At 39.7% G+C, this 27,668-nt stretch overlaps 2 protein-coding genes across 4 annotated transcripts; one reads left to right on the plus strand and one right to left on the minus strand.

The window, feature by feature from the left end:
* The first annotated feature begins 4,447 nt into the window (after positions 1 to 4,447).
* psip1a (PC4 and SFRS1 interacting protein 1a) lies at positions 4,448 to 19,754 on the plus strand. 3 transcript variants are annotated; one of them, XM_065957361.1, is made up of 17 exons: positions 4,448 to 4,605; positions 4,983 to 5,072; positions 5,228 to 5,313; positions 6,415 to 6,553; positions 6,673 to 6,762; positions 7,089 to 7,205; positions 8,437 to 8,496; positions 8,599 to 8,659; positions 8,935 to 9,025; positions 9,488 to 9,668; positions 9,798 to 9,871; positions 10,161 to 10,216; positions 11,065 to 11,135; positions 12,066 to 12,167; positions 12,281 to 12,482; positions 17,505 to 17,601; positions 19,068 to 19,754. In XM_065957361.1, exons 2-17 carry the CDS (start codon positions 5,001 to 5,003, stop codon positions 19,096 to 19,098), a joined length of 1,530 nt encoding a protein of 509 aa, XP_065813433.1. In that variant the 5' UTR covers positions 4,448 to 4,605; positions 4,983 to 5,000; the 3' UTR covers positions 19,099 to 19,754. The 3 variants fall into 3 exon arrangements, with proteins under 3 accessions (XP_065813433.1, XP_020484546.2, XP_065813442.1); XM_020628890.3 differs by having other exon boundaries at positions 5,237 to 5,313; XM_065957370.1 differs by lacking the exon at positions 7,089 to 7,205.
* Positions 19,755 to 20,743: 989 nt separating this feature from the next.
* On the minus strand, positions 20,744 to 26,368 carry snapc3 (small nuclear RNA activating complex, polypeptide 3). Its single transcript, XM_020628897.3, has 9 exons — positions 26,122 to 26,368; positions 25,201 to 25,284; positions 25,003 to 25,081; positions 24,804 to 24,908; positions 24,542 to 24,691; positions 24,331 to 24,413; positions 22,359 to 22,517; positions 21,183 to 21,290; positions 20,744 to 21,100 (listed from the first exon to the last, which is right to left on the minus strand). Exons 1-9 carry the CDS (start codon positions 26,352 to 26,354, stop codon positions 20,953 to 20,955), a joined length of 1,149 nt encoding a protein of 382 aa, XP_020484553.1. The 5' UTR covers positions 26,355 to 26,368; the 3' UTR covers positions 20,744 to 20,952.
* Between the last annotated feature and the right edge of the window lie 1,300 nt (positions 26,369 to 27,668).

Consider the following 27,668-nt stretch of genomic DNA (forward strand, 5'->3'; position numbering starts at 1 on the left):
ACCCCCGAGTGAAAACATCTGCTTTCCTCACAGGCAGGACCGCCGCGGACCCCACGTCTCAGCTGGTTCCCACAGCTCGGCGAGAGAGCACTTCCCCTGTCCTCACGCGCTGACCCCCACATTTATAACCCCGCCCCCGCCCCCGCCTCCACCTCCGCTGAGACCTCCTCAAGCCTTGGGCTCAGGTCCTGGACCTCTCCATCACCTCAGCCCCTCCACCCTGTCCACGTGTAGAACTGTGCCAGTGTGGTCACTTTACTGCTGAGAGGACTGCTCCTGTCTTGTTATCCCCACATCACAGCCTGTCGAGAGGAAAGGGGGGAGGGATGGAGGGATGAGATGGAAAAGGAAAGCATGCAGGGAGGGAGAGGGGCAGGGGGAGGAGGCATCTGCGCTTCTCCCACAAAGCGGCGACTGTTGGAACGCTGACAGAAGCATCTGTCATCCCCTGCCTTCACACACTCACCTGCTGTCCGAGGGCCCGACTCTTTTTATCTTCCTCGTTTGCTCCCTCCCACTTTTTTGCCCTCGCCACGGCCTCTCCGAGCTGCCTTTGTGATTCTATGAAGCTCTTGAACGCCTCCTTTTGAAATATAAGGAACTGTACCATCTCTCATGCACATTTAATGAGGGAACATGATCAATTCGATTGTAAAGTTTTTTTTCTTCAAATGGCCAAATAAAACAGGATATTTGTAACCATCAATACAAAGCTAAAGCCTTTACAGAGTTCTTTAGGCGCATTGACTCCGAACATCATCAATGCAGAATAACTTTGCCAAATTTGTGCCAAATGGAGCGGTATTTATGAACAAATATTGCCATGGTGTTAATGAATGTACTGACCTGTCTTGCGACTACTTTATCATTCTTCAGTGGCACCCCCGTCCATTCCCCTAACATGCTGAAGGGTTGCCAGCAGCAAGGGGGAAAGATGCCAATCCATGTGTACGACACACACACACGTAAAAAAAAAACCCACACATGCTCAAGGACACCATCGCTCACTCAAGGTGCCCTTCAGGTGATGCCACACAGCGGTGTGAACGTAAAATCACTGATTCTGCACAAAGTTTGATGCAGAGAAACTTGTCTTAGAGCTTAACTCTAATTCTAAAGATGCAGGAGGATGCCAGATGTGGTTACTAACATAACAATTACTTACATCATTTTCTTTTTCTATCTCTTGTAAGGACTTTTTGAGGAGTTCTATCTTTATAATAAGGAGGGGTAGATTTTGTTCTACTGCACAGAGTTTGGGATTTTAGGTCATATTATTAATTTATTTGCAACATTTCTGTGTAATGTCATTCAAATAACTGCTTAGCTTAATGTGTGGATTAAATGGAAGCATTCATTTATTTGCTTATACTTCAAGTTGAGGCTACCTGCACAGACCTGACCTTGAAATCATTTTAAAAGCATATTTATATTAGAAATGACTAGAAATTTAGAGACGATAGTTTTTCTCAATTTTTTGGCTTATCAGTTCAAACCGCCTGCCTGCAGGGAGATGTTTTAAAGAAATTAAAGGAATTGGAGAACAGAAATCCTGTGTCTCTGTCCTCTAATCTGTTCATTTATCAACATAACCAGTGATGGAAGAAGTCTTTACACCCTCTGACTGGATAGTAGTTTAAAACAGTAAATTAAAGGGACATTCTTTTTTAAAATTCAGTTTAAAGTCGATAAGTATCATCAGGAAGATGTGCAGTAATTCTGAAGTGAAAGAGAACCTGAAAAACTGACTGGTTGAATACTTATCATCATTGGTTTATAAAATCTTTATTTGTAAAATAACTGGTAACTGGTAAAAATGTCTAAAAATGTTGTTGTATAAAGAAGACAAAATTTGCACTCTGTTTGACATATTTGCAGGCTTTCGTGTAGTCTTGTTGTTGTTTTTTGTGGACTTATTTTGTGCAGACATCGGTAGTTAATTTCAAATGGATAAGGACAATAAAGCATCTATCCATCTTTTTCCTGTTGATATGCAATTAATAGGAGGTATTTTTGTTTCAATTAATTGAGTTATCTACTTGATCACATGAACCCATTTACTTTCCATCACTACAAACAACTTAAGAGTTTTCCCAAACACAAAAAAAACTCCATTAATAAAAGAGACATGATTGCAGAATGCAAAAACATAAATCTCTACTATACTATCAGTATTAAAGTGTTATTGATCTTGTAAGGCAAACTCTCCTGAAGTTGGAGTGCTCCTACTCTGGCTTGTCTCTTTGATTTCCAGAGCATAATTAAAGTAAGAAGGTGATTTTGAATGGCTCTTGTCATACACAAAGTTCCTTCTCTCGGTGCGTGAGCGAGTACGCTGCAAAGAAGAGAGGCAGGTTAACAAATGAGTGAGGAAGGGTAGCAGGACTTTGTGGCCCTCTGAGACAGAGTGGACTGGGATGTTCTGCCAACACCTCGTCTGCCAGGGTTAAGGATACACACACTCAAGCACACACACACACACACACACACACACACACACACACACACACACACACACACACAAACAGACAGACACTGTCATCTTTCTGTAGCTCCATCCAATGGCCTCTGTTACGACCGCGTGTCTGAGCAGGAACCCCACTAAGCTGGCTGGGGTCCAACACCAAGGTCTCTCACCTGGCAGGCTGGGCAGGGGGCCGGGTAGCTCCTGTGAGTTATTCCTGGAGCTGGACCCTGGTTCCACCTCTCTCATCTCCTTTTTTTCTCCTCCACTCTCCTCTGGCCCAGCCTGGCCTCCTCTCCTCCCTAAACCCCCTCTGTGGGACCCTGTGGCTGATGAGCCTGTCCTTCAACTATCAGCATCTTCTATTGTCTTAAACACACACACACACATATGGACACACACACGGCAGACTAGGATTTATGTAAGCTTGCTAGTGTATCTGTGTGGCCACAAATGATGAGGTCACCTTCATATACTTCCACCATCTGCAGTTTATTTAGACGTGTACAGCACTTCCCTGCCTGGTGGCTGACTTATGAAAGTTTTCATTACTAACTTAATGATGAGGATGATGATGGTCTCGATATTATTGATGATGATGATGGTAATGACGATGGTTTTTGTTTGATAACGACGACTTATAAGATGGTTTCTATACCGATTAGCGCTCTCAAGAACTGCCGTCAATGTTGTGCTTTGCCTCTGGTCACTTCCTGTCAGCACCTGTGTGTCCAATCAGACTCAAAGCTGATCATTTGCTCTTACTGACATTGTTCCCTTTTTCTCTAGATTCTTGCTTGTGTTGCTCTTACTCTCTGATGTACGTCGCTTTGGATAAAAGCGTCTGCTAAGTGAATTGTAGAATTCTGTAGCCTTTTTGTTAACCCTGAAGTTTTTTTTTTTTTACATCTTAAAAAACTCGTAGAAATAGATAAACACTTAGGATTAGGATGTACACTAAAAAACGAAAAATGTGCTGCTTTCTGTGTTAAAAAAAACACATGTTTTTCTTTTAAAGGTAGATGTTGGATGAAAAGATCTGTCAAAGAAATACCACAAGTTATGCAGCATAAGAATAGAAAAGTTCCAGTCCAGTCGTAGAAGCTTTAAAATGTTTTTTAAAACCTTTGCGAGGCTACCTTTAACTGCTGCCCACACTGCAAATGTAATGCCTGATCTTGCCACCAGAGGTCACTGAAGGACAACATTATTAAGTCAGGTGGTAAACACAGTATCAAACATATCCTATGTCCGAATTAGGCCCACAAATTTGTACAACAGACTTATACAGGATTTTCAACTATTGAAACACTCATAGGTTGATATTTATTTTAATGTTTGGAGAATAATTGAGATTTAAGTGTGACAAAGGAAAGGGAACAATTTAAATTTCTTCTTTTCCCTTTTATTCACGGATAATCACTGAAATGAGACCACACCAGACAGAAGAGGCTACATACAGGCCTGCTCCAGCATCTGAGTGACAGCCTCAGCATCAGTACCAAACAAGGGAGAGGAACAGCTGCAGAGCTCCCACTCTGATCATATTTTCATGTACCAAGAACATCCGAGATTTAAATCTAACTTGTGAAACAGCAGTGTCTAGTTTTAGAGAACGGTTGTCATTTTTACATTATCCGAGTTATCTTAAATGCTATTGAAATTTAACAGTTTTTAATCTATTTGTACATTATGTGGCAAGTGCGCGTGCGTGGAAGTTGACGCCCACTTTTTTTTACAGAAACGTCCGTCTAATCAAATGTCTGCTCAGACGATCTTTGAAGCATGAAGTTGCTCGGCAGGGACACTTTCCAAAAATAGCTCTATCTAAAACAAATTATAAACCCACTTCAATTCCAAAAGCAACCCGCATTTAATTCAAATTTTAATGAAAGCTTTCCAATCTGTTCCTGATAATAATAATAAAAACAAAATCAACATATTTACCGTCATGTAAGCAGGACCGACTCCCCCGCTCTGACATGTAATGGTACAGTCCGTCGACGTCCTGCGCGGGAGCGGAAAACGTGCTTGTGACTGTGTTTTCCTGGTTAAAAAAAAAAAAAGTGTTGTTCATCATCTCTTCACTGGAATACAACGAAAACATTGGCCTTTTTAAAACACGTCTGAACTAATTAGAGGTCAGTAAAGCAAACGCAGTTGTAGTTTCGATAGCATTCAGCGGCTACACGGAAGCTAACATGAGTATTAGTTGGAAGAGGCGGTGCTGCCTCTGCTTACATCTTGTGCACGCTTGTTAACTTCGCTTTGAGGGGGTGCCAAGTGTATGTTAGAGTTGCAAGAGTATATTCTGTGTTTATGTGTTACAAAGGATTGTTTTTGTCGGATTGTAAGTCACTGTCATGTCAGAATAAAGCTTGTTGGTAGTGGGAGGGGCACTGAATGAACGTGTACACCATTAATATGAACAAGTTGATTCCCCTCTAAGTTGTACATTTCTCGTGGAAAACGTGCACGATACTTTTATGTCATTGTGTTCTTTTTTTTTTTTTTACAGCTTGGTAAAACATTCAGCATGGCTAGAGATTGGAAACCCGGTGATCTGATCTTTGCCAAGATGAAGGGATATCCACATTGGCCTGCAAGAGTAAGTTTAGGCCCATTTTTTGACTGCAACTTAAATGTAGTCTGCTTCACATTGACATGCAAACACCAAAACCTCCAAGTAGTTTCTCCTTTGTGGTGACATTTTGTTGTTTTCACCTCCAAGTTAATATCTTTTTTTTGTTTTTCTCTTTACTGGTCTACCAGATCGATGAAGTCCCTGACGGAGCTGTGAAACCATCCAATATCAAGTTGCCCATCTTCTTCTTTGGCACCCATGAAACGTGAGTAAACCAATTGTGTTAATCTTGATTTGTTACACTTTGATGGGTAAACATTGTATCTATTTAGTGAGGAAGTAGCTGCCTTTTAATGATTCTTTAATGAGTAGTTCAGGGGATGCAGGGATACTTATATCCATTGTTATACGGTATGGTAGAAATTATTAAGAGGTGATATGCTGAAGTTTGAAAAATGGTGTGAAAAACAACAACAACATAGCACTGAATTTAAGTTGTTCACACACACGTTATAAGACACCTGCCCTCCATAATAAAGGACCAATCTGTAAGATATCTACTGATATCAAATCTTTAAATGACCGTACTATATGATCAGACATTAAGGGCACATGCTATGTTGAAGTGCTGGCTTCTCTGTCAACAATGCAGCAGTCAGTATGTCCTCCTGAGTTTACATTCAGGTCCATAACGGTCTGCATTTGATTTCACCGTAGAAGGTAGGCGGTTTGAAGGCACCCCCGCACAGCTGTTTTGGACGCTCCTCGGTTTGCCAGGATAATGGCAAATAAACATTTGTTGCAGTGATGGAAGTGGAAAAGCGAAATAATTCAGATATAACTGATTCTACCCGACCCAGAAAGCCTCGGCATTTTTCTAATAAGCTCCACGACCAGAAACGTGTTAAGATGCTATTGAAAAATGGAGAGTGGTTAGTCCGCAGAAAGGCGCCAAGACGGATGCAGAGCTGGCTAAACGCTGAAGCTTCTGTGAACGCGACATGGCAACCTGTTGTGCACATCGACTTTAGGGAGGAGGGGGGGGCGGGGCTACCTGTCGGAGTTACATAGTGTTCCTTTAAAGTATAGCGAGTGATGTTAAATGTCTTCAGGGGAATTACTTTGAAGTGCTTCTTTACAAGTTTTAAGAGCTTATAAAATAAAATACAAAATTCCATCTACCCCATTTAAATACTTTAGCTGTCCTTGTTTGCCATTTCAAGTGTTTCTTTCCACATGTGAATATTTGATGTTCAGAGGTGTCAAGTTTCTTTTCTGTTTTGTCTGCATTTCTCACAGTGAAAACAAACTGCATTTTTAATGCTTCAGAAAGTATTCAGCATTTTTTTCTTTTCTTTTCACACAGAGCATTTCTTGGCCCAAAAGATATCTTTCCATACCTGCCAAACAAAGAGAAGTATGCCAAGCCCAACAAGAGGAAAGGCTTCAATGAAGGATTGTGGGAGATTGAAAACAACCCAAAGGTTGAGCTCACTGCTCCCAAGGTACAGCTTCATCCCCTTTGTGTCCACTGAAGACATTTTCACGGTATCATTGGAGCTTCCTGGATATTGTGTTTTTGGTACAATCTGTTTCTTTTAATCAATTAATTGTTTATTTGAAGCCTGTCCCTCCTGAGTCTTTCACTGGAAAGGATTCGGACAGCAACCCGGAGGGAGAAGAGGAAGCAGACGAAAAGGGGATCAAATCCAAAGTAGGTTTCCAATCTAAATCTTTTACAAGTTACTGAGAGCCGCTTCACTGCATTGACGTGCTTCTGGTTTGCTGCTGTGTTGTCAGCTTTTTTAATTTTTTTTTTGCTACTCTTCTTCAAATTCTTCTCTAAATTGTGTCTCCTACAGATACTTTTATATTGATGGTAGTTTACAGAATGTTTGTGTTATTGAGCTTTAATAGATTAGAAATCTTGTTTGCTAAGAGTAGAGTGTGACACAGAAGGATACTCGCTAACTTTTCTCCCTCATGAGACCCGTTGACCCCACCCCACTGCGTCCTATGCTGTGTCTTGGGTGAATTCAGGTTCCAGGAAGTGAGGCTGAGCAGGAGAATGAGAATGATGATGATGATGAGGAGGAGGAGGAGGAGGAGGAGGAGGAAGGGTCTCTGAAAACTGAGCAGGGTCCTCAGAACCAGGATGTACGTACTTTTGGTACTTTTGCATGTTGGGATTCCTTTAAGCAGCGGAGGTCACCTCAGCCCCTTCCCGTGGGAACGCATGTGACACTTGGTGTTTTTTTTTTGTTTTTTTTTATCCGGTGGTTTGTTTCTGTTTGACGCTTCTGTTGACGGCACAACCTCGTGATGTTGGTGCTTGTTGGGCCTAGTCTGGGTTTGCTGTGTTAAAGCCACTACGGGGATCCCTTCTTCACGAACCAAACAGTCCCTGTGTTGCCATTTGAGGTGGATTTAATGATATTGTGGGTGCACAGCTTTCTCTAGTTTTGGAAATGAATTAAAAATAACTGGAAAGTGTGTTTTTTTTTCACCTCTGTCTACTTGTGTTTGTGATTTCTATTTCCTGCATTTTTCCTTTCCACATTTTCACAAAACTACTGTTTTCGGTCAGTTGATTACATTTTATTTTTGCATGGCTTTCTGTGTGCTTTGGAGAAAGGTAAGTCATGATGACTCACTGTAAGTATTTTTCTAATGTTGACATTTCCCCTGCTGCCTCTTGCTTTATTTAACAAGCTACACAAATATCGGTATACTGTATACAATACTGTGGGCCAGTTCACACATATCTTTCTGCAGTGAATAAAACGGCTGCGAATAGCTGCTGCAGATTTAAAATGAACAAAAATAATCAATTTAAATTGCATTCAAAAATTAGTGTGATGACTAATCATGGCCCACATCATTTCTGTCCAATTAAAGCCATTTATCGCTGAGTGTATATAGATCAAAGTAATATAAACATTATAGGGTGTATACAGTGTGTATTTAGTAATGGTTAAGTTAGGACTCATCCTTTTTTACTACACAAACTGTAATGTCACAATAATTCAATAGATGGTGCCTTTGATCAAAAAGAAGGGTAAAAAGGGACCAAAATCATCAAAGGGCTGCTTATATACTATTTTGTCCACTTCACATTCAATTCAAACCTTCATTTATTCTCGAAAGCACACTGAGATTTCCCTTATTGCCAGTGCCACAGTAAAACAAGCAAAAACCACAACAGACACTTTAAATCAATTACAAAAAGCACCGAAATCCATTCAAAACAATCTGAAACAAAGTGGCTAGAAATCAAATTCCTAAACTCTGCAATAGAGGGAAGAGCTCTGATCCTTGAATAACTGTCTGAGAGTATTTTGTTCTGTTGTATGTTTGAAATAATTAATAAAAGGTGTCACATTTCTAGGGTTCGGCACAGAAAGAATCCACAGATGCTCCTAAACCCAAGAGAGGAAGAAAGAAAAAGGTTGGTTCAATGTTAATGACTTTTTGTTTGACCTCCAGTGAGTGTATGATCCTAAATGAAGTTAAAAAAGTTTATTTGATTATATTGAATGTTGTTTTTCAGAGTGAAGCTGACCAAGAGATGGAAAAAGAAGATGCTCCTGCAAGTCCTGGTAGTCCCTCAGGTAAGGCAGTGTTCCCTGTGATGTAAGCCCTCAACATGATGTTAATGGCTTTATGTCTTTTTAAGAAGTGAAATAGTAGAAAGATCAACCCTATACCAAACAAGTTATATTTTATATGCAGGGCAACTGAAGGCAAGCACAGATAAACCTGGATTAATATAAACATGCAGTGCATCATTTCTAAGTGTTTTTTTTCAGCTTGTTCTCTTCCTGCACTTTGTGTTTTTATTGTGTTTTTTTTTTTGTATGGTGTGTTTTTGTGTCCATGTGAACAGGTGGAGAAGTCCCTAAAAAAAGAGGCAGGAAGCCCAAGAGCGAGAAGATGCTTTTACTCCAGCAGGAGCAGCAAGGCTCAGGAAGTGAAATGTAACTTTAACAAACATGCAACAAAATACACACACACACACACAAAATCATCAATGCAGAAATCTCACAGAAGTCTCTTTGCCACAGACTCATTCAAAAGTTCATCAAAAGTTGAAATTCTTCCAATCTGATCACAAGTTTGCCAAATTGCAACGCACAGAACGCAGACAGTAATTGAACTGCTGCGGGTCAAACAGATGTTGAAACCAAAGAAAAGTTGAACTAGATGTGGGATTGACTTGTGGGTGCTTGCAGCTATCTTTGCAACTTTACATAAAGGAGCTGAATGTAGTCTTTCAGAATAACTTCATTTCATCTATTTAGTTTCACTTTTGTGTGGGGTTTTTATATTTCCTGGTTTCCTGGTTTTGTTGATCCATCACACCACTTTAAATATTTTTTGTTTCTGTTGCTATATAAATGAAGTTTATTTAATTAAAGCATTTGTTTCCTGTGATGAAGGGATACTGCTGAGTCCGACAGAAAGAGGAAGAGGGCGACAGAGGACAAGTCCAAGAGTGGAGAGGAGGAGAAGAAGAAGAAGGAGGAGAGCAAAGGAAAGGACGCAGAGGGGAAGGAGCCTGAAGCCAAGAAGAAGAAGCAGTCCAAGGATGAAGGCTCAACTGGCTCTGACGATGATGAGGCATGTTTCTATAACATTCAAATATCTGTACAGATAGGATCTATCTTTGTTAAACACCAACATTGGTTCTGTTAGTGACCTTCACAGTCAGTTTGATCCTTTGATGAAAATGGTTTCTTATGATTTCAGAAAAACAAAGGCAGAAAGAAAAACTCAGAAATGGACAAAGATGTGCGGCGGCGGAAAGCAGATGAACTGAGAGAGTACGTTTTCAGACAAAGTCCAAAAGTAGTGACATGAACCCCAAATAATGTTTCCACAATGCTTATTATTCTGGTCTGACCACTCGGCTACAATCACAGGCTGTTTATTGTGAAGTGACTTGAACTAGAAGGCTAACATCTGACAGTGATAACCAGAACATAAAGTATCAAAGGTGTTTGAACTCAGTAAATGTCTTGAATATAAAAGAAAAGGACAGAATAAGCTCAGTTTCATCAAGTGGACAAATGAAAAGAAGTCTGAAGTGGTGCGTATTTTTCTTTCTTGCAGGCCAAGTAAAGATGACGGAAAGAAAACGGACGACAAGACAGGAGTCAAGAAAAAGGGTCAGTGCTACAGTTCAAATATTAACATCAAACCGATTTTAAAGGTTTATTTTTGTACTTTTATTGTTGTTCCTTTATTTTGGAGACAGGACAGTGAATAGAGTCAGAAATCAGGGAGAGAGGGAGAGAGAGAGAGGGAGAGTGGGGAATGACATGCGGGAAAATAGCCACAGGTGGGATTCAAACCCGGGCCGTCAGCTTGGAGGACTATGCCAACGTACAAAATGATGGTCTTAAGACAAAATGTTTTTATTATTTTATTATTAAATAAATGCTTTTCCATTTATAATTTCTTAAGAAATGGCTAAGATGAAGTATGTGTTTTATTGTCCTTATATCACACTGGATTTCACAATGAAATCTGTATGAAAGAAACCGAGTCCGTCCGTTTAACATCTTCAAGAACTACTTTATGTTTGTAGTTCCAGGCAGATAGAAATTCTTCAGGTCACAATTAATCTGATCTCTGTGATTATTAAGAGATATCATATGTGCAACCTCTCGACCTTGAGTGAACCAATTCAACTAGCTCCATCTCTTAACTGGAGCTGATCTGTTTCATAGCAACCCAAATATTCTCCTGCACTCTTTTCTTTGTATCCATGGTTACCACAGACAAGCTGCTTATTTTATGAACATTCATTTGTATGTTTGCATTTAATGCATACAGTGAGTGAACTCAGAACGACTGGCTTAGGTTTAGTAAGGAAAAGTCCTTGTGATGTAATCTTTATCATCACTCGTGGAATGCCCCTCGTCCAATCGGAATACTCGGTCAGAACTACCTGTTGTATAATTAGTTAAATAGTATGACGTTGTATATAGTATAACATATTTCTTTTCTGCAGAGATATCTACTGACTCCAAACTCCAGAGACTGCACAGTGACATCAAGATTTCACTGAAAATTGACAACCCTGTAAGTTCTAAGTGCACCAATGTGTCATAACGTTTCTGTTACACCATCATCAGGAAAGCTTGACGTAAGCCCAAACAGGGCACTGTAAGAATGTCACTGGCTTAGGAAAGTTTTGTTGTTCCTCAAAGAGTATGTGACCAGGTGCATGATTACCATGTCCACATCACCTCCCAGAAGATGATCCTCAGTCCTCAGAATTTACCCTTCATTCATCACCTGTCAGTTAAAGGAGGGATATGTTTTTAAATATGCTTTATTAAGTTGATTGATTGACCCTACTTCAGTCCTGCTGCCCTGCTCAGTGTTTGTAGGTCAGAAAAGCTTTTACGAAAAGATCCATCTTAACAACAGTTCGATTCAGCTGTTAGCCTCAGTGTGAATTATGTTTAGTCAATGTGGGTCAGGTTAAATCGCTTTATGAAAAACACAGCTAGGAGTACAGCATGTAAAGAAAGGATATATTTATAATATTAACTTTAAGGAACAATCCATTAAGCAGTAATCAAGGCTAAGACAATACAGCTTAGACCAGGAGAGAGCCGAACATTCACTGTGTGACATAATGATAAAGACACGCGATGACAGGACTATCAGTCAAACCTGCTCGTGCAGCGCCTGGTATAAGACCCCTTCTTACTCAGACTGCAGTCCTTCAATCCATATTGCCAACATTGTAACATACCACCCCAACGAAACTGACATCCTATTTTTTAGTTTCCTTTGGAATAAACCCAACACGTTTCACACAGTCAATGTGAATGTGTCAGAGATTGTACCTGGTACCGATCTTCCTCATTGAAATTCCATTTAAAAGGGGCGGGACTTGACATGCATCAATTTACCTCATATCTAAGAATTGCTCTGCGAGTATTGTTTGTTTTTTTTGCCTCATCTGTTACAACCCCCCCCCCCCTTTCCTCCCACATTTAGGATGTGAAGAAGTGCATGGATGCTTTAGATGAGATCAGCGCGCTTCAAGTCACAACCCAGCACCTGCAGAAACACAGTGAACTTATCGCCACGCTCAAGAAGGTGGACTCAATCACTTCCAAATCCATGAAACTGGTCTCTCAAAATGAACTGTGAAATGTGATGCTAAGCCTTTTGATGTGTGAAGCCTTTTTTTTTTCTGCTTCATGTTGTAGATCCGCAGGTTTAAGGCCAGCCAGGACATCATGGACAAGGCCACCATGCTGTATAACAAGTTTAAGACGATGTTCCTGGTCGGAGAGGGCGACTGTGTGCTCAGCCAGGTGCTCAACAAGTCTATAGCTGAACAACGGCAGCATGAGGAGGCCAAGAAAGGAGCACTGAAGAAAGTAGAACAAGCCAAGGAAAATAACCCAGGTACTGTTTATTATTACTGAACTGTTTAATGAATATAGTCAGTGATTCATTGAAAGTTGTTCCAGTTACAATACCTGTATCAGAATGGCCTCAGATGCTGCCTGAATCGCCTGATATGTGTTAGAACACCTTCCTGTGCCCAAAACCGATTGGGTAAGAACTATTAATTCTTAATTCTTCTTATGCGATCCAGAAACTGTAGCCTGCAGAACAGGTTGTGCTCTACTGTCACCATAGAGATATTGTGTCTGCAATTGAAGAGAGCAGTCAAACTCTCACTTCCCGCTCACCAGAGCAACCACGCCCCCGTTTGGGTGAAAACAAGCCCTGAAAATGTTAGAAAACACAGGCAGCCGTGCGATTAAATGCTATTGCGTAGCTTTTTGTACTTCAGACTATTTAAAATCACAATTTAGTATCCGGTTTTCATCTACAAAGAAGGTTTTCATCTACAAAGAAGGGTAAAAGAAGAGCTCTGTGTGTTTGGACTGAAACTAGAGAGGATTAAAATGTTACATTGTGGGACCGCTGTCGTGTTCCTGCTAGCTTTAAGGCAGCGAAGTCTGTGACCAGATTTTTTTATTTAAAAGTGAAGATCCCTCTGGGGTAAACCGGTTAATAATTACTCATCAGGTGTGTGATGTCAGTTCATGACTCCTCTGATCACAGCATGTGCTCGTTTGACGGAGAGAGACTGAACAGACGCTAATGCACACCTTTAATTGTGTTTATTTTATAATGTTATGATGCCGATCTCTGTTCACAAAAGTCTTATTTTATATGTTTACATCACTGGTCATCAGATTTAGTCTCATACTCGCCGTTTTAAAGTTCGTTTTGTTTTTCATATTTTAAGCCTTTAAATCGGTAAAGACCCCGACTTTTCCGTTAACCTCCATTCATTCAGATGGGACCGAGAAGAAGAACAGAGTTTCTGTCTTACATACGTACCACATAACATCTCAGACACTTCTCTGGACAGCGCAGTTCTGCTGCTAACATTAGCTCACATGTTTGTAGACGTTCTGATTGTTATAAGGTCGGTTACTGTTTGTAGTCCCTGACATCATTAACCATTGGAACTGTGTTTTTATTGTTTTATTTAAGTCCTGGATAGCGTAAGAAACCTGGTATATGTTTTTAAGCCCATACTAGAAGGCTGAGTTAAAACAATGTAAAACACTGATTGATTCAATGGTCACCTGTGCAACATGGGACACTCTGCACAAACCTGCCATTTTTATATAACTATACTTTTATAAAAAATCAAGCACTTTTTTCACACAGCCAGAGTAATACAAACGAGGGCAAAAACCATGCAATGGTCTATGTACAAGGTGTACATCTTCTCTGTTTTGTTACCAATGAAAGAGTACAGAGCGAGATGTTATGCAGAAGCTCCATGCTGTCTTCAAAACAATCGGCTAAGAAACTGTACATTAAGATGAAACCGTCTGCTGTGAAAAACATAATTGACCTGTTTTCACAATTGAGGTGAGGCAAGGCATGGCATACAGTTGATATGAGGCCTTGGATTATCTCCAAACACATACAGGCAGGCCATTATTCTTAGCGTACAAATACGATTTGTTCATTTTTCTTTTTTTTTTGATGAAGTCTGACACATCGGCCTTTGAATTTCATTTTTTTACACCAACATAGTTTTCATTTAAGTCTTTGCAATAAGAATGAAAGTAGGCACTTGTGATAAATACTTGTGTTATTATTATTATTATATGGCATTCCATGACTAAACTGTATCAACTTTCTAATAGCTCTAACCACGGCACATATACATAGGTGATTATATAATCGTCTGGAGCTCATCAATTATCGTCAGATGTTCTAGGAGTTATTCTCTAACTGTTCAGCTCTTAGTATTTGGGTTTGATTTTCTGTCATTTAAGGTTGCCCTCTTTCTGTTTCACTGGAGCTCCTTGTTTAAACTTTTGAGTTTTGTCCACACGGCTTCATGGTTTATGAGTTCAAGAGTTTATTTCACAGATTTGTTGAACCTTCATTCATCAATGTATTTCTATCAACTTTTGTTAAGTAATAGCAGCTCGCTTCTGTGAATAACAGACGGCATCTCAGGACACTGTTGTGATTTGAGAGTCAAAGGAGCAATTGTAATCATTTCAATCCACAGACAGAAGTTTTGAAACTGTAACGCCACTCCGTTCATAGAAAGAAGTCCGCCTGCGGAAACTGGCAGAAAAGGCGAGAGAGGTGAAGCTTAGATAAGGCCCAAAAAAATCCACGTTCTCTCTGAGCCCAGCATGTCTATAACTGTATTTATGGGCCCGAACCCGACGGATTTTATAGGTTGTTTGAATGACAGAAATCAGCAAGGAAGCATTTATTATATAATGAAACAGCATATTCATCAGGATAAACCATTTTTACACACTGTCCACTCGTCTCCTGCGCTGTTAGCCGTTTCTAATCGGTTATCTGTCCGTGTGTGTGAGTGTACCTGTGACTCTGCCTGTCTTGTAACACCTGCTCCAGAGGGTGTCCACCCACTGTCTGGCTTTCCCATCCTCCACCTGGTTCCGACCTTTCCTCTGCCTTTTCGGATCACTTGCTAACACAGACTGCTTCCCTGTTACCGACAATATGTCAAAATAGCCTTGATCAACTGGTAACTTTTGTAAACCCTTTCTCACCTCATCATCATAGATATGAATGAAGTGATAATCCAAGTTGGAGTGTTTATAAGTAGTCTGCCGAGTTTACTGATAGATCACAGCGGAGTCTGACAGACTTTTTGGATAAGAGGAAAATCCGCTGGCATTTTCAGTTTCTGGCTAGTTAACTTATTTTCACACGGCCTCATTCATGTCATAAGCAACACTGTAAGGAGTCATGAAGTGGTGAGTCAAATTATTTAGAGCACCTAAATTTTTTATTTTAAAATATCAATATTTGGCAGCAGCATTAAGATTATTGTATCAAACGGGTCAGGATGATGATATATCGCCGTATTGATGTTTTGTCCCTGCCCAAATGATTAAGTTTAGAAATGCTTTCCAAATTAACATAATGTAACATTATTGAATTAATTTATGAAGTGGCCATGAAATAAGCAGGATAATGTCCAACAAGCTGGTTGTCATAGAAACAGATGATGGCAGAAATCTCTGACTCTTAAGTATTTCAGAATCATTGCTGTGTCAGTCGTCTTTCTGAGTTTTCAGTCGCGTTCTTCTCCGCGTGTTTAAGAGTCACTGCATCATGTGTTTACTATAATAAGAGCCCATGATGTCACTGTAGAGCGAGTGGTTTTCTGTATGACGTGCATTGAAGGCTTGATTAGTCCTGGATGTTTCAGACTATTGAAGAATGTTTGAGGGTCAGGTTCAAGGAGACTGACGTCAGTCCTGTGCCCTTCAGCTCTTTGATCTGACGTCTTTTAATAGACGTGTTTATTCATATGAAGATGACATTAGATCCTGTCCTGCTGACATTACATGACTGTGGCTTCCTTCCCCACTCTCTCTCCCTGATTTCTGACTCTGTCCACTGTCCTATCTCTCAATTAAAGGCATAAAAAAGCCCAAAAATAAATCTTAAAAAAAAACAAAAATGATAGTATTATGAGGTTTGTTGTTTCCTCATTGGAGGAGTTACTGTGGCAGTGACGCAGAGAGACGACTGGAATCTTCAAAAAGTCTGCCTGGTTCATAAAGTAGGTGAAGTTGATTAACGCACGCGTGAAGTGCAACATGAAAAAAACACAAAACACAAGACAACAAGCAACGAAATACATGCCATAAAGCTTAGCAGTTATTGGGAAGCCAGCAGTGCAAGTTGTGTTTATTTGCAGTAAAACCAAACAAGAAAAATACTTTACACCATACCTGTATTTGAAACATATCCCCCCTGAATCCTAAAAAAATCACATATTTTTCATCACTGAATTGGCACCGATTAGTCTGAGTGTAGCTGATAGCGAATCTTACATCCGACGGACTAAAGCACGGCAGTTACAGCCGTTGAAACAGCTAAATGTACTCGTGCTGTGTGACAAAAGCATGGCTTATTTACATCTATTTTTCCGTATTTATTGCAACAAAAAAAATCAGCCTTATGTATGATGTGTGTATTCCAAATGCTCACATTGCGAGAAAACGATGAAATTGAGATGAATTGTGCAGCAGGACTAAGAAGTTCACCTTATGGACACAGCTGACATCTCGATAAATAGGTCTAATGTTTTCTTAAATAATTTGCTCTAGATTCTCAAAGTAGTGCACAGTCCATTATTTATTTCCCATAGAGATATTAAGTGGAGTGTGTCTTTCTCTAATAGGGTTGGCTGTAGTGTAAAACACTCTGTGTGTACACCTGTGTCATGGTCATGGAGAGATTTTTACACATGCACTGGTCCAAGTGTCACTGTGAAGAAGAAAGGCCATGTTATCAAGTTGATCATTATAATTACTGATTCAACGTTCCAGATGTTTGCTGTATTTAGAGTAAGTGTTTCAATTAGGATTCTTACCTTTAAGGTGTTTGGGAGTTTGATTATATAACAGCAAAGTTTGAGCAATGAGAGTCTCCATGACATTTTACAGTGACTATGTGACACCATAAAACCTGTCTGCTGATTATTTGTTAATCAATTTGAGCTCAGTCACGACTTGAAAAAACTTTGAAGCTTTGTGCTTTCACTCGGCTTCTTCAAGTCTTTCCTGGAGCACATCACAGGATCTGTGTGGTTAATATTCTCGGTACTAACACTGACCATAATCAGAGGTCTTGCATCCACATCCTCGCGCCATTCATTTACTTTATGATGTACATACACTACTCCCACCCAAAGGAGTATCTCTGAAAAGGTCTCTTTCTACAGCAAGGCATGCCGAATGGATGGAAAATCTTGTTTTTTTCCACTTAGGTCTGGAGCTCGGCATGTGCCATCACATGCTCCTGTGTGCTCTCCTCTCTGCGGTGCTTTTAGGTTGTGATGCTCCTTCTGACTGAGTCTGTGTGTGTTTCTTTGTGTACCGCCTAAAGACAAGATGACAAATGGTGATACCAGCCCTGCAGAGAGGAAGCAGGAGATTGAGAAGGAGAGGGAGCTTGAGGACGTCCCAGTGGGAGAAAATCACAGGTATTATATATTACCAGCACATCTGGTTCTAACCATGAATAATTGATTTTATACTGATAGACTCAACAAACACTGAAGGACAGCACTGATGTTTATCTACTTTGTTCTGTTCTTAATTTCTTTTAATGTTCCATCAAGTTGTACCTCACAGGACCCCTAAATGTTGTCAGAGGCACTGATCTTCGCTCTTTGGCATTTAAAAAAAGCCCCATAATCTTTAGAAACCATTTCCCCTTACTATTGTCTGGAATTCCCTCGAAGCAATATACGACAAAGGTGTTTCAAATACATTATTAAGGCTTAATACAAGTAAACGCCCCAAGCCCCATTGGTTCCTACTAAAGATCGAAATCTTTCAAAACTGATGACTCTTTAACTGGTTAGATAAAATCTTTATTTTTCTTTGTTCGTTTTGCCAAGTTGTTTCTCAATTTACATTTTGGAAAACGTCCAAAGAATCAGCTGAGGACTTCGTCTGGAGTTGCCTTTTCACCCATGAAGAACACAAGAGGACATTTTTGTGTTTAACACCTTTTCACCTTCTGGAAATAGTTTCAGTAGTTGAAGAGTGTAAAAGCTCTGTAAAAAGGGCAGCAGGTGGCATATAGAAAACCCAACTTTTTTTTTTTTTTTTTTTTGCTGTAACATTAATCAATAATATTCTGCACAAATCAGTTAAAATCGGAGGCTAATAAACATGCAAGCAGAAAAGGGCACAAAGCAGCTGAACTTCTTGCTCCGTCATCAACACACCCATTCACTCTCATGGAAGTCTGCAGACAATGACCCGTTCTGTTCACACAAACAGACATCACTGTAGGGAGCTGACAGGGTCCGATCGGACATTTGCATTCTCACATGCATCTCCTACGGCTAATGTCAGGATCATTTCATGGTTCCAGTTTATGTGTGAAAACGGTTACAGAACATGACAGCAAAAAGAGAGCCAGGAAGGACATGACATGCAGAAAAGGGCCTGGGGTCCACTGCGGTCATATCGGGTTACAGGCACTACAAGGCGAGCGTATTGAAAGACCCACAGCTATGGTCAACTTTCTTTTTGTAGTACTGTTTGTTATATGTGGAAACAGCTGGTCATTGTCGTACTCAGCCAGAGCAAAAAATATATACTAGTTGTTTTTAAGGTTTATTTATGGGCTTTTTGTGCCTTTTATTGGAGAAACAGGACAGTGGATAGAGTGTGAAATCAGGGAGAGAGAGAGTGGGGAATAATGTGAGGGAAAGAAGCCACAGGTCGATATAGCATCTATACATGGGGCGCGCACACCAACCACTGCACTACCAGCGCCCCAAAATGAAAGTTGGGACTATTTATGCCATTGAGTAATCACATATCGATACAATATTTTGATAAAACTAAAAGTTCCTACCAGTAAATGAGCTCATTCATGTTTGTTTTTAGATTTGGGACTGTCTAAATGTTTTTCCTCCTCGTTGTGTGTTAGTGCTCCAAAGGCTCAGGAAGAGTCCACTTGAGTGTCCTTCATCCTTGAAGAAAAGAGAAGAAACTTGCTGCTCTACGTTTACAACTCGAGTCCAAACTGGGATCTCCTGCCTGGTTCCATCTGACGATTAATGATCGATCAATGGTTTCCAGTTTTACTGACTGACCGTCTGTACTGCTGCTTGAAGGTTTCAGTACATCAAACCCCTCCACTACCTAAGATAAAGAAAACTGACTGACATATTTTATTTTTTTTACTTTGTGTAATCTTTAACTTTCAGACACCTTATCTTGCGTAATATTGTCTTCATTGTTCACAGAGACAGAGTTAGCACCTTTTGGTCCTATTGTATAACTGGAGTAGATGGGTTTTGGTTGTAATCAATCATTCCCAATGTCTTTTAGGCCGTTTTTGACTTTGACAGAATCGTTTAACGTAGTTGTAGTTAGATGCACCATTACCATGACAAGTAATATTCATTGCATCAACATATTTTTATTCACTTCAGATGCACAGACACTGAAAATTCAGAAGTTTGCCAAAGTTTGTCTTTCCACGTTTCCTCAGTCATGTTCACGTGTATTATTTCTTGAAGTTGTTTTTAACATAGATGTAAATAAGAGTATTTTTGTGTCTGTCTGAAGTCATTATCCTGGATCCTATAATAAAGTAGTACATGAAGTATTACATCTTTTGTCTTTAATCATTTTTAACGTTGTTTGCACAGAAATCATGATTGAAAAGAGAAACTCACATTGATATGAACACTTGTCTCTGCAAAGTTTAAAATGTAATCATCTTCTACATCAAGCTATTTTTGTATTAAGTTTAGATTGGTCAAGTGCAGAAATGACTGAACTGTTTCCCAAACAAGACGTGCATTAAGAAGGACCAATCAGGTTCACTCAGTAATCGTACTCTGAAGGACAGGTCTGAAGTGACAACAAGCTGAAGTTAAAACATTTCACATGATATACTTAGAATCTTTTCTTGTGCATGCTCTTCCTTGCTGTGTGTATCTATTTGAAAAAGGAAATGCACCAATCCAGATTGCTCTCCTGACTGTTGAACCCTGAAACAGTCTTGGATGATGAATTTGGTACTCATCCGTTGAGCTCTATAAAAGACATCCACTGACACTGAAACTAAAATTTTAGTTCTTTAATTTATCAAAGGTGCACTATGGAGTCTTGATGGTCAAATGTTAAAAGTTGGAGAAGTGCGAAACAATTCTATGCTATCATTTCTGAACTGAATACACAAACTTAACTCGAAGATATTGGTCCCTTGAACTAAAAAGCTACCAGGAGAGTGACGGTTTCACTCTTGTGGACCCCCCACCATAACTTCTCTCGTAGCATTTTATCTTGAAATTGTTCCAGGGGCCACATTTTCCTCTGAGGACAGTTTGTGTATAGAGTTATGAACATATACCACAGAATCTGTACATTTCTCCAACTTTCACATTTCTCTACCAAAACATCTATTTCGTTTCAAAATTCAATCAGAATGCAAATCCATACCCTAGAAGTTTGAGGATACCATTTATTGATAAACTAAATGATGAGATTTCTTTTTATTAAGCTTTTATTTCCGTCTTTAATACAAAATAATTACAACTGTATTAATACAAATAAAAGTTTACATGAAAAAATTCAAAGCCCGGGTAAATAAGACCAGAGTTAATGAACTTTATTTTAAACAACAACAACAAAAAAAGCCTGGTCATATTTTTGTCCTCAAACGGTTTCTCTTTTTAAAAGAAAATACAGACTTCCTAAATGACAATCAACATTTCTTTCTGAAATATTAAACATTTCACTGTATTATACAGCATTACCGGTAAATCAATGAGCTGAGCACTTCCCCCCCCAAAAGACAAGCATTAGTTAAACGCGCCACGGTCCACATAGGGATAGGCCAGGAAATCTCCCAGCTTGTTGCCTTGAGCATCATAGTGCAACATCCGGAAGCACTTATCACAGTAGAGGCATGGGTCACTCGGAGCAAACTGGTCATTAGTAGTAAACCACCTGAAAATAAATCAGAATTTTTTAACATGAAGTCAGAGTTTTAACGGGGCCAAAGCTGTTAAAAACATTTTTTGTTACACACCTTCCAATGAAGACGTGGCAAACTGCACACTTCTGGGTAATGAGCCTGTGCTTATGTGTGAGAAGTGGATACAGCTTCTTGTCCAGGCAGTCGTTCATATGTGCCAGTCTGTAAAAAGGGTAGAGAGAGAGAATACATAACGGTGACCATAACGCAGATTTGTCTCACATTTCAGATATTAAGAGAGGCTTTCATGAGTGGTTACAGTGCGTTAACAATAAGTCAGCTCATGGACGGATCCACTACTACGCATTTCCTGCTGCAATGAAACCAAGCAGCTCAGTCTTGTGAGAGCGCTCAAAGCCTGTCTGACAATGAGCAGCTTTATTTCAAATCTTGTCGTACTAATTCAACCATTTCGAAAGTGCAGAGCATTTCTCATCTTGAGACGAATCCCACTGCGAAATATAATAGCGCAGAAGTCGAGCTTGTAACGGTGGAGGATGAGAATCAGAATTAACTGGCTTAATACTCCAGGAACAGTAAGTATTCTAAGAAATTCATCAAATTCTTCTGTTTCTTACTGAGCTGGACTGAAATGGCGGGCTTAAACAGAGAGAAAGTGTTGAATACAAAAAGTAAAAACTCAACGTATGGTAAATGGCAGGTGACACCTAACCATTCACACACTGATGGCAGAGGTGACTATGTAAAGTGAAAACCAGAAGTAACTCATCCCATTCATACACATTCATACGACACCGACGATGGGGATAAGTGTCTTGTCCAAGGACGTATCGGACATGTTGCTGCAGGAGCTTGGGATCTAACCCTCAACCTTCTGGTTGAGAGACGTCCGACTCTACCAACTGAGCCACTGGCGTGCCAATGTAAAAACATGACAGGCACCTGAGAATAACCGAACATAGTAGAATTCAGGCTTAATGTGGACGATGTCAATGCCCCGCCCACTCGCTCTCGGTTTCTGGTCTAGACTAAAACCTGCTGCGTTCACACATCGGCTCACCTCGACCTCACACTGACATTTTACAAGGTCTGCTTAAGAGTCAGAGAACAGATTCGGCCCTTTACATTCACATATTTTCAGGTGTGCAGTGCATGTGTAGAAGAGTAACATTCATCACTCATTAGAGCATTAAGTCAGAGATTTGTGTTGTGTGAAAAGCAGCTAGGTGATGGAATCATCCAGCAGCTGATCAACAACACAGCATGTACCTGACATCCGTGATGATGACGAGGTGTTCGCAGTCTCCCTGATGACAGTACAGGTACGGGAAGCCCACTTTAACTTTCAGATCGGCAAATCTCGTGTCCTCCATTTTGGCCTGACTGTAAGGAGGGAAGTTGCGTGCCTTTGCCCATTCAATGGTAGTCCTGTATCGTGAACACAAAGTAAGCGCTTCATGAAAATATTATTTCGAAGAGAGTGTTTGTGGAAGTTACATTTTATCTCATCAAACTCATTTCCAGTAACTGGTTACATCCCCGGTTATAATCGTAAGAACAACAGAATTATTTTTCTCCTCACGCACTGAATCATCACATTTATGGATTTTTCTTTGGAGCTGTTTATTGGTAATCTGTCACATAACCTTCACAAAAACACTTTCTCAGAACAAGCTTTTCTGAGTACGAAGGGTCAAGTGAAAATGTTCTTCAAATACCGCAAACCACCATTTTTGGTTTGCTTAATAGCGAGGTTATTACATTCAATGTATCCTGATCCTGTCCTGAACAGGGATCACAAGGAGTCAATTAAAGTCCTCTCAAACCAAGATGTCTTTGTTCACAATGATTAGATAAGGCCTGGTGTCAAAAAGTGCATTTAAAGAATCCTTTTTTTATTTTGATATCAATTATGAAGTATTAAAAGATGTGTGAAGAGTAGGATTGGAAAATGGCGGCAGCTCTTAAGCAGATCCCATGGAGGTTGGTGCACAGATACTGAGAGGATCCTTTGGGAATTAACACAGTTGAGAAAGCCTGTTTTCTGAGCTGAGATTATTATATCAATATTCATGGAAAAGTTTTCATAGGAAATAATTCTGCTTCTGCTTTGATACATAAGTGACAATGTTATCTAAGAGTTCTGAGAAGAGTTTTTAACGGGGAACTAAAAGGTCACTTTCACAGCTGGGACCAGCAGCTTCTTTTGACTCGACATAGGAGACTTCACTGTGCCTGGGGACGGAAAGGACTTTAGCGATGGTCCACTGTTCTTAGTTGGTGGTGTAATTTCCCATAATAGAGAATTTGGTCTTAAAACAAGTGCTGTGACTTTGCAACCCTGCCCTGGAGCAGGAAGACAAGCTCAAGGTCTCTGGGAGATGCAACAGGAAAACAGATTATTATGTGAACTATTCATCACATAAGCCTTTTTTTTTTTAATAATAATCTTCTAAAGAGCAAAATTATTTATTTAATTATTTGCACCATAATAAGTTGTCATCTCTGTCACCTCTGTTGTGGCAGAAACTTCTGGTTTATGTACAATGTCTTCCAAAGCAGAAACATTCAATCATTTGGACACACAAAAAGCAAAGAAATGCTGAAGGAACACAGATCAAAATGTCATGCACGTCTTCAAAAAATGCATCCAAGAAACACATTTACTGAGAGAAATACAAAGATGGACACCCTAATGGCTACATCTGGAAAACGTAAGATTCTCTCCCTGAGTTCATAACTCATCATGTGACTGTTAAGTGTGATTGCTGTTGTCAGGCCTGTGTACATTAAAATCATGGCCTACCCGACGGTGTAAGTGTAAACTAGTGTGTTATTTCACACTGGTTGTTTCGAGGGTTCATACTTTAAAGTCTCACCATGTAAAAGAGTTTCAACCTTGTTCTGCTAAAATAATCATAAAAAGTGAATATATTATTAATTCAGTTATTATTCTTTACAAACTCAGAATGTAGTGTAGGAACAGATACATGATAAATGTAGCTTTAGTTTCATTTAAAATAAACAGACAAACGTGAGCGGTATGAATTGTTTCATTTGGGGTAAACCAGAACAAAATGGGGTGAATCAGTGAATTTCTTAAAATAATTTGAACTCAAATTAGCAGGCAGGACTGTCTTTCAGCCAAATAATCTGCAAAGGAGGTTTACCTCAGCAGCTAACTATAAGAAGAGGAGTTTGTTTTAACCAATCACTGGACCAATTAGTGGCGAAGACTCACGTGCTGATGTCCTGACACTCTGGGAATCGCATGTCGTTATAGAAAACTCCTTCAAAGAAAAAGAAAGCCGACTTGAAATGATCCTGAAACAGAAACCATGACAAGATGTTACCTCTCGCTTTTAGGATTTGTCTTGTGTACAAATATGTATGGAATCTGACCTTACAAAAAGTGGGTTTGTAATGTCAAAGTCAGCTGTATGTGAGCTTACTTTGCTGATGAAATCTGGAGCCATGTCCGGCGTGTTACTGAACTCTCCGCACACTTGCAGGTCGCTGACACAGCAGATTGCATCCTTGAGCTCTGCCAGGCTGTGGGTGCCAGTCATCCGCAGAGTCATATGGGGTCGCACGGACCTAAACTGAGGCGGATTATGAAGAAAGAAATGTCAGAATGAGATCCATGGCAGATATGAAAAAGATTGTCAGGTTTGGAGGGTTTTTGGAGGCACCCTTAGGAAGGTGACATCACACCTTCTCAAAAACAGCCGGGTAGTAGACATTGATGGTTAGGATGATTTCTCCTTCGGCGATCAGGTCAGTCATTGTTTTTGGTTTTCTTCCAACAGTAATACGCTCCTGGAAATTACAAAGACAAAAGCTTAATAATGAGATACCTGAATGATCAGATATGTCTGGTATTCTTAAAATAGACCAACTTCAATAGACCAACCAGTTCATCTGCGTAGAGGGTGTGTCTGTTCTTGCCTGTTTTCAGAGTAGCTTTGTAATCTTGCCTTTCTTTTCTTTGCCTGTTAAAAAAAAAAAAAAAAAAATCACAGCTCATTGAACTCTATGTGTTTTCACACTGTTGCTTAATCCATGACACAATAAAAGAGGAAATATGTGGAGAAAAAAAAAAGTGTCATACATCAACGTGTTCAGCGTTGCATCTTCAGGTACAATCGTGTCATCAGGCTGCTGATCCGGAGGATGGCAACGCAGCGAATCAAGGCTAGAAACAGGAAGTAAAAAAAAAAAGGTTTGTAAGCAAGGTTCAAGTTGTAGGCTGTTTATGAGAAGAACAGCTAGTACACAATGAATTATAGCAAAACAATATGAGATATAAAAGCTGTACTAGTCTCAACGTTAAAGAAGCGTATAATTTAGAGTGCATAATATGAACTGTCTTTTTGAGTCATCTTAAAATTGCAATGTGTTTTATTTCCTGCCTACACATCTACATATGTAAGCTGGCTTCACTAACTAAGTGCTGTTAAGTATTTTCTTGGGGTCTCAAAGCGAGGGCATTTTCTAAAAAGCGTGATAGACATCATGTATGCCTTGACACATGTAAAGCACCTTGTATTTTACAGATCAATTATTATTGATCATTGATTATATGATCCACGTTTCCCTGAGATCTTTAAGTGACGTGTGGGCCGTTTTAAAATGCAACAGCAATAAAGTAAGAGGATATTTTTCAGACTTTGACACTAAAAACGTCATACTGCAAGAAAGCTGCAGGTGGAAGTGTTTAAAATATTGCTCCAGTGAAATACACTGAAATCATGAGGACATAAAACACTGAGCATATTGTGATGTGATTAGCCAAGGACTCTTAAAAGGCATTAAAAAAAATTAAAAAAAAACCTCCTGCTCCCCATTTGCTTGTCAAACACACCTTTTGTCAAATTCGTTCACACGTTGTCATTGGATTTTATTCCAATATAAGATTGTATTTGTGCAGGCTGGAGAAACATTGAGTTAATTAAAGAGACACACATGAGGTTTTTAATTTTTAAACTTGGTAACAGTTGCTAAAACGTAGAGTCCACGTCGGTGTTGATACCTGCAGACGGATTTGAGTTCAGCCATGGTCTCCGGGTCAACCCGCATCTCTCTGGCAAAGTCGGCGTCAAACGTGTCCTCGTCCTGCTCCCTGAAGGACACGTCGCTCGGCTTCAGCCTCTTGAGCCACTCGTTTCTGAAAGCTTCGATGTGAAACGGTTTGGTGTTGACGTCCGTGTATTCATAATCTGGGATGTCAGAGTTTGCTTCGGACGAGAGCTCGGCCGCCGCCATGTTTCCTTGTAACCTCCTCGCAACGAAGGGAATTGTGGGTTATGTAGTTTTGTAAGACTAGCGGCTCTTGCGAGATTAACGTCGGGGGCCGAGGAAGCGTCTAGATTACTTTTGGCCCTTTCTGCTCCCACTTCTACAAAATTCTCTTCTGTGCTAGAAAATGTGAAAGAAGCATTATTATATTTAGATATTTTTAAACGTAAAAAAAAACTGAATTATAGCTTGACATAAATGAGCTTGATGGAACCGTAGAAGTTATGGTAATATACATATAGATTATTAGTGATGGTTACAGTCTGTGTTAGGTGGGGGTTGTTTCTGCTGTATAAATCCAATGAAGAAATCGTGAAACAGACTGTAGATTATAACACCATTTAATCGGCCGAGGTCAGACAAGTTCACCAAAACACGCATGCTTACAAATCGCTGACACAGTAACAGTGTTCACAGTGCTGCTCATATTCTGTGAAAAGGTGCAACCCACAAATTCCTGTCTATTTGGGTACATCACTATAAAACAATAAAGATGACATGAGACTGATTTGTATACGTAACAGATGTAGACTCTGTCTAGCAAACAGTTGTTGACAACATATGGTTGGCTCTTACACAAATGAAGATCTTCTACAAAGGTGTTTCACCCATATAAGTTTACAGCTCCAGACACCCAAAAGTAGGAGTGCTAACAGGTGGTAGAAAGACTTAAATAATACATTTCACAAAGTTACCAAGATGAATGAATTTCATGAAAATTCGTACTAACAGTCTGCCACCTCCCTACTTAAGTACGGTCTTAAGTTAGGCCTACATGGCTATGATATTCTTCCATCCCAGGAGGACTTGGAAAAGTTGTATAGCCTGTTTTACTCCCCTGGCAGCTAAAACTAAACTAGGTTATCAATCAAACACACAATTAAAAGAATATAACAGTAGAACTTAGCTTTTGCTTCCTTTTTTGCTCTGTTACACGTGAATGTGTATCTATTTAAGCGAAACTGTACTTTACTGTGATGATAGGATATCAAAGCTGATTCTGATATTGACATTTCATACCAAATTTATAAAAATCAGAATTTCATGGGTTGAAAATGACTCAACACACCATCTACTGTTTACAATCAGCCCTGAACTTTACAAGCCCGATGCTACAAGACCACACTGGTCGGGACTTGTACATGTCATGAAATGCAATTCATGTTCCAAAACTAAATGTAATAAAGTTCCGTGAGAAACGTTTGCCTCACACACTCACACACCCAAAGTAAGCATTTATTCAAATAATGCAGTTGGTTTAGAGCTGATGAAGTAACACAC

This window comes from Labrus bergylta, chromosome 1, assembly GCF_963930695.1.
Source record: "Labrus bergylta chromosome 1, fLabBer1.1, whole genome shotgun sequence".
Taxonomy (NCBI): Eukaryota; Metazoa; Chordata; class Actinopteri; order Labriformes; family Labridae; genus Labrus; species Labrus bergylta.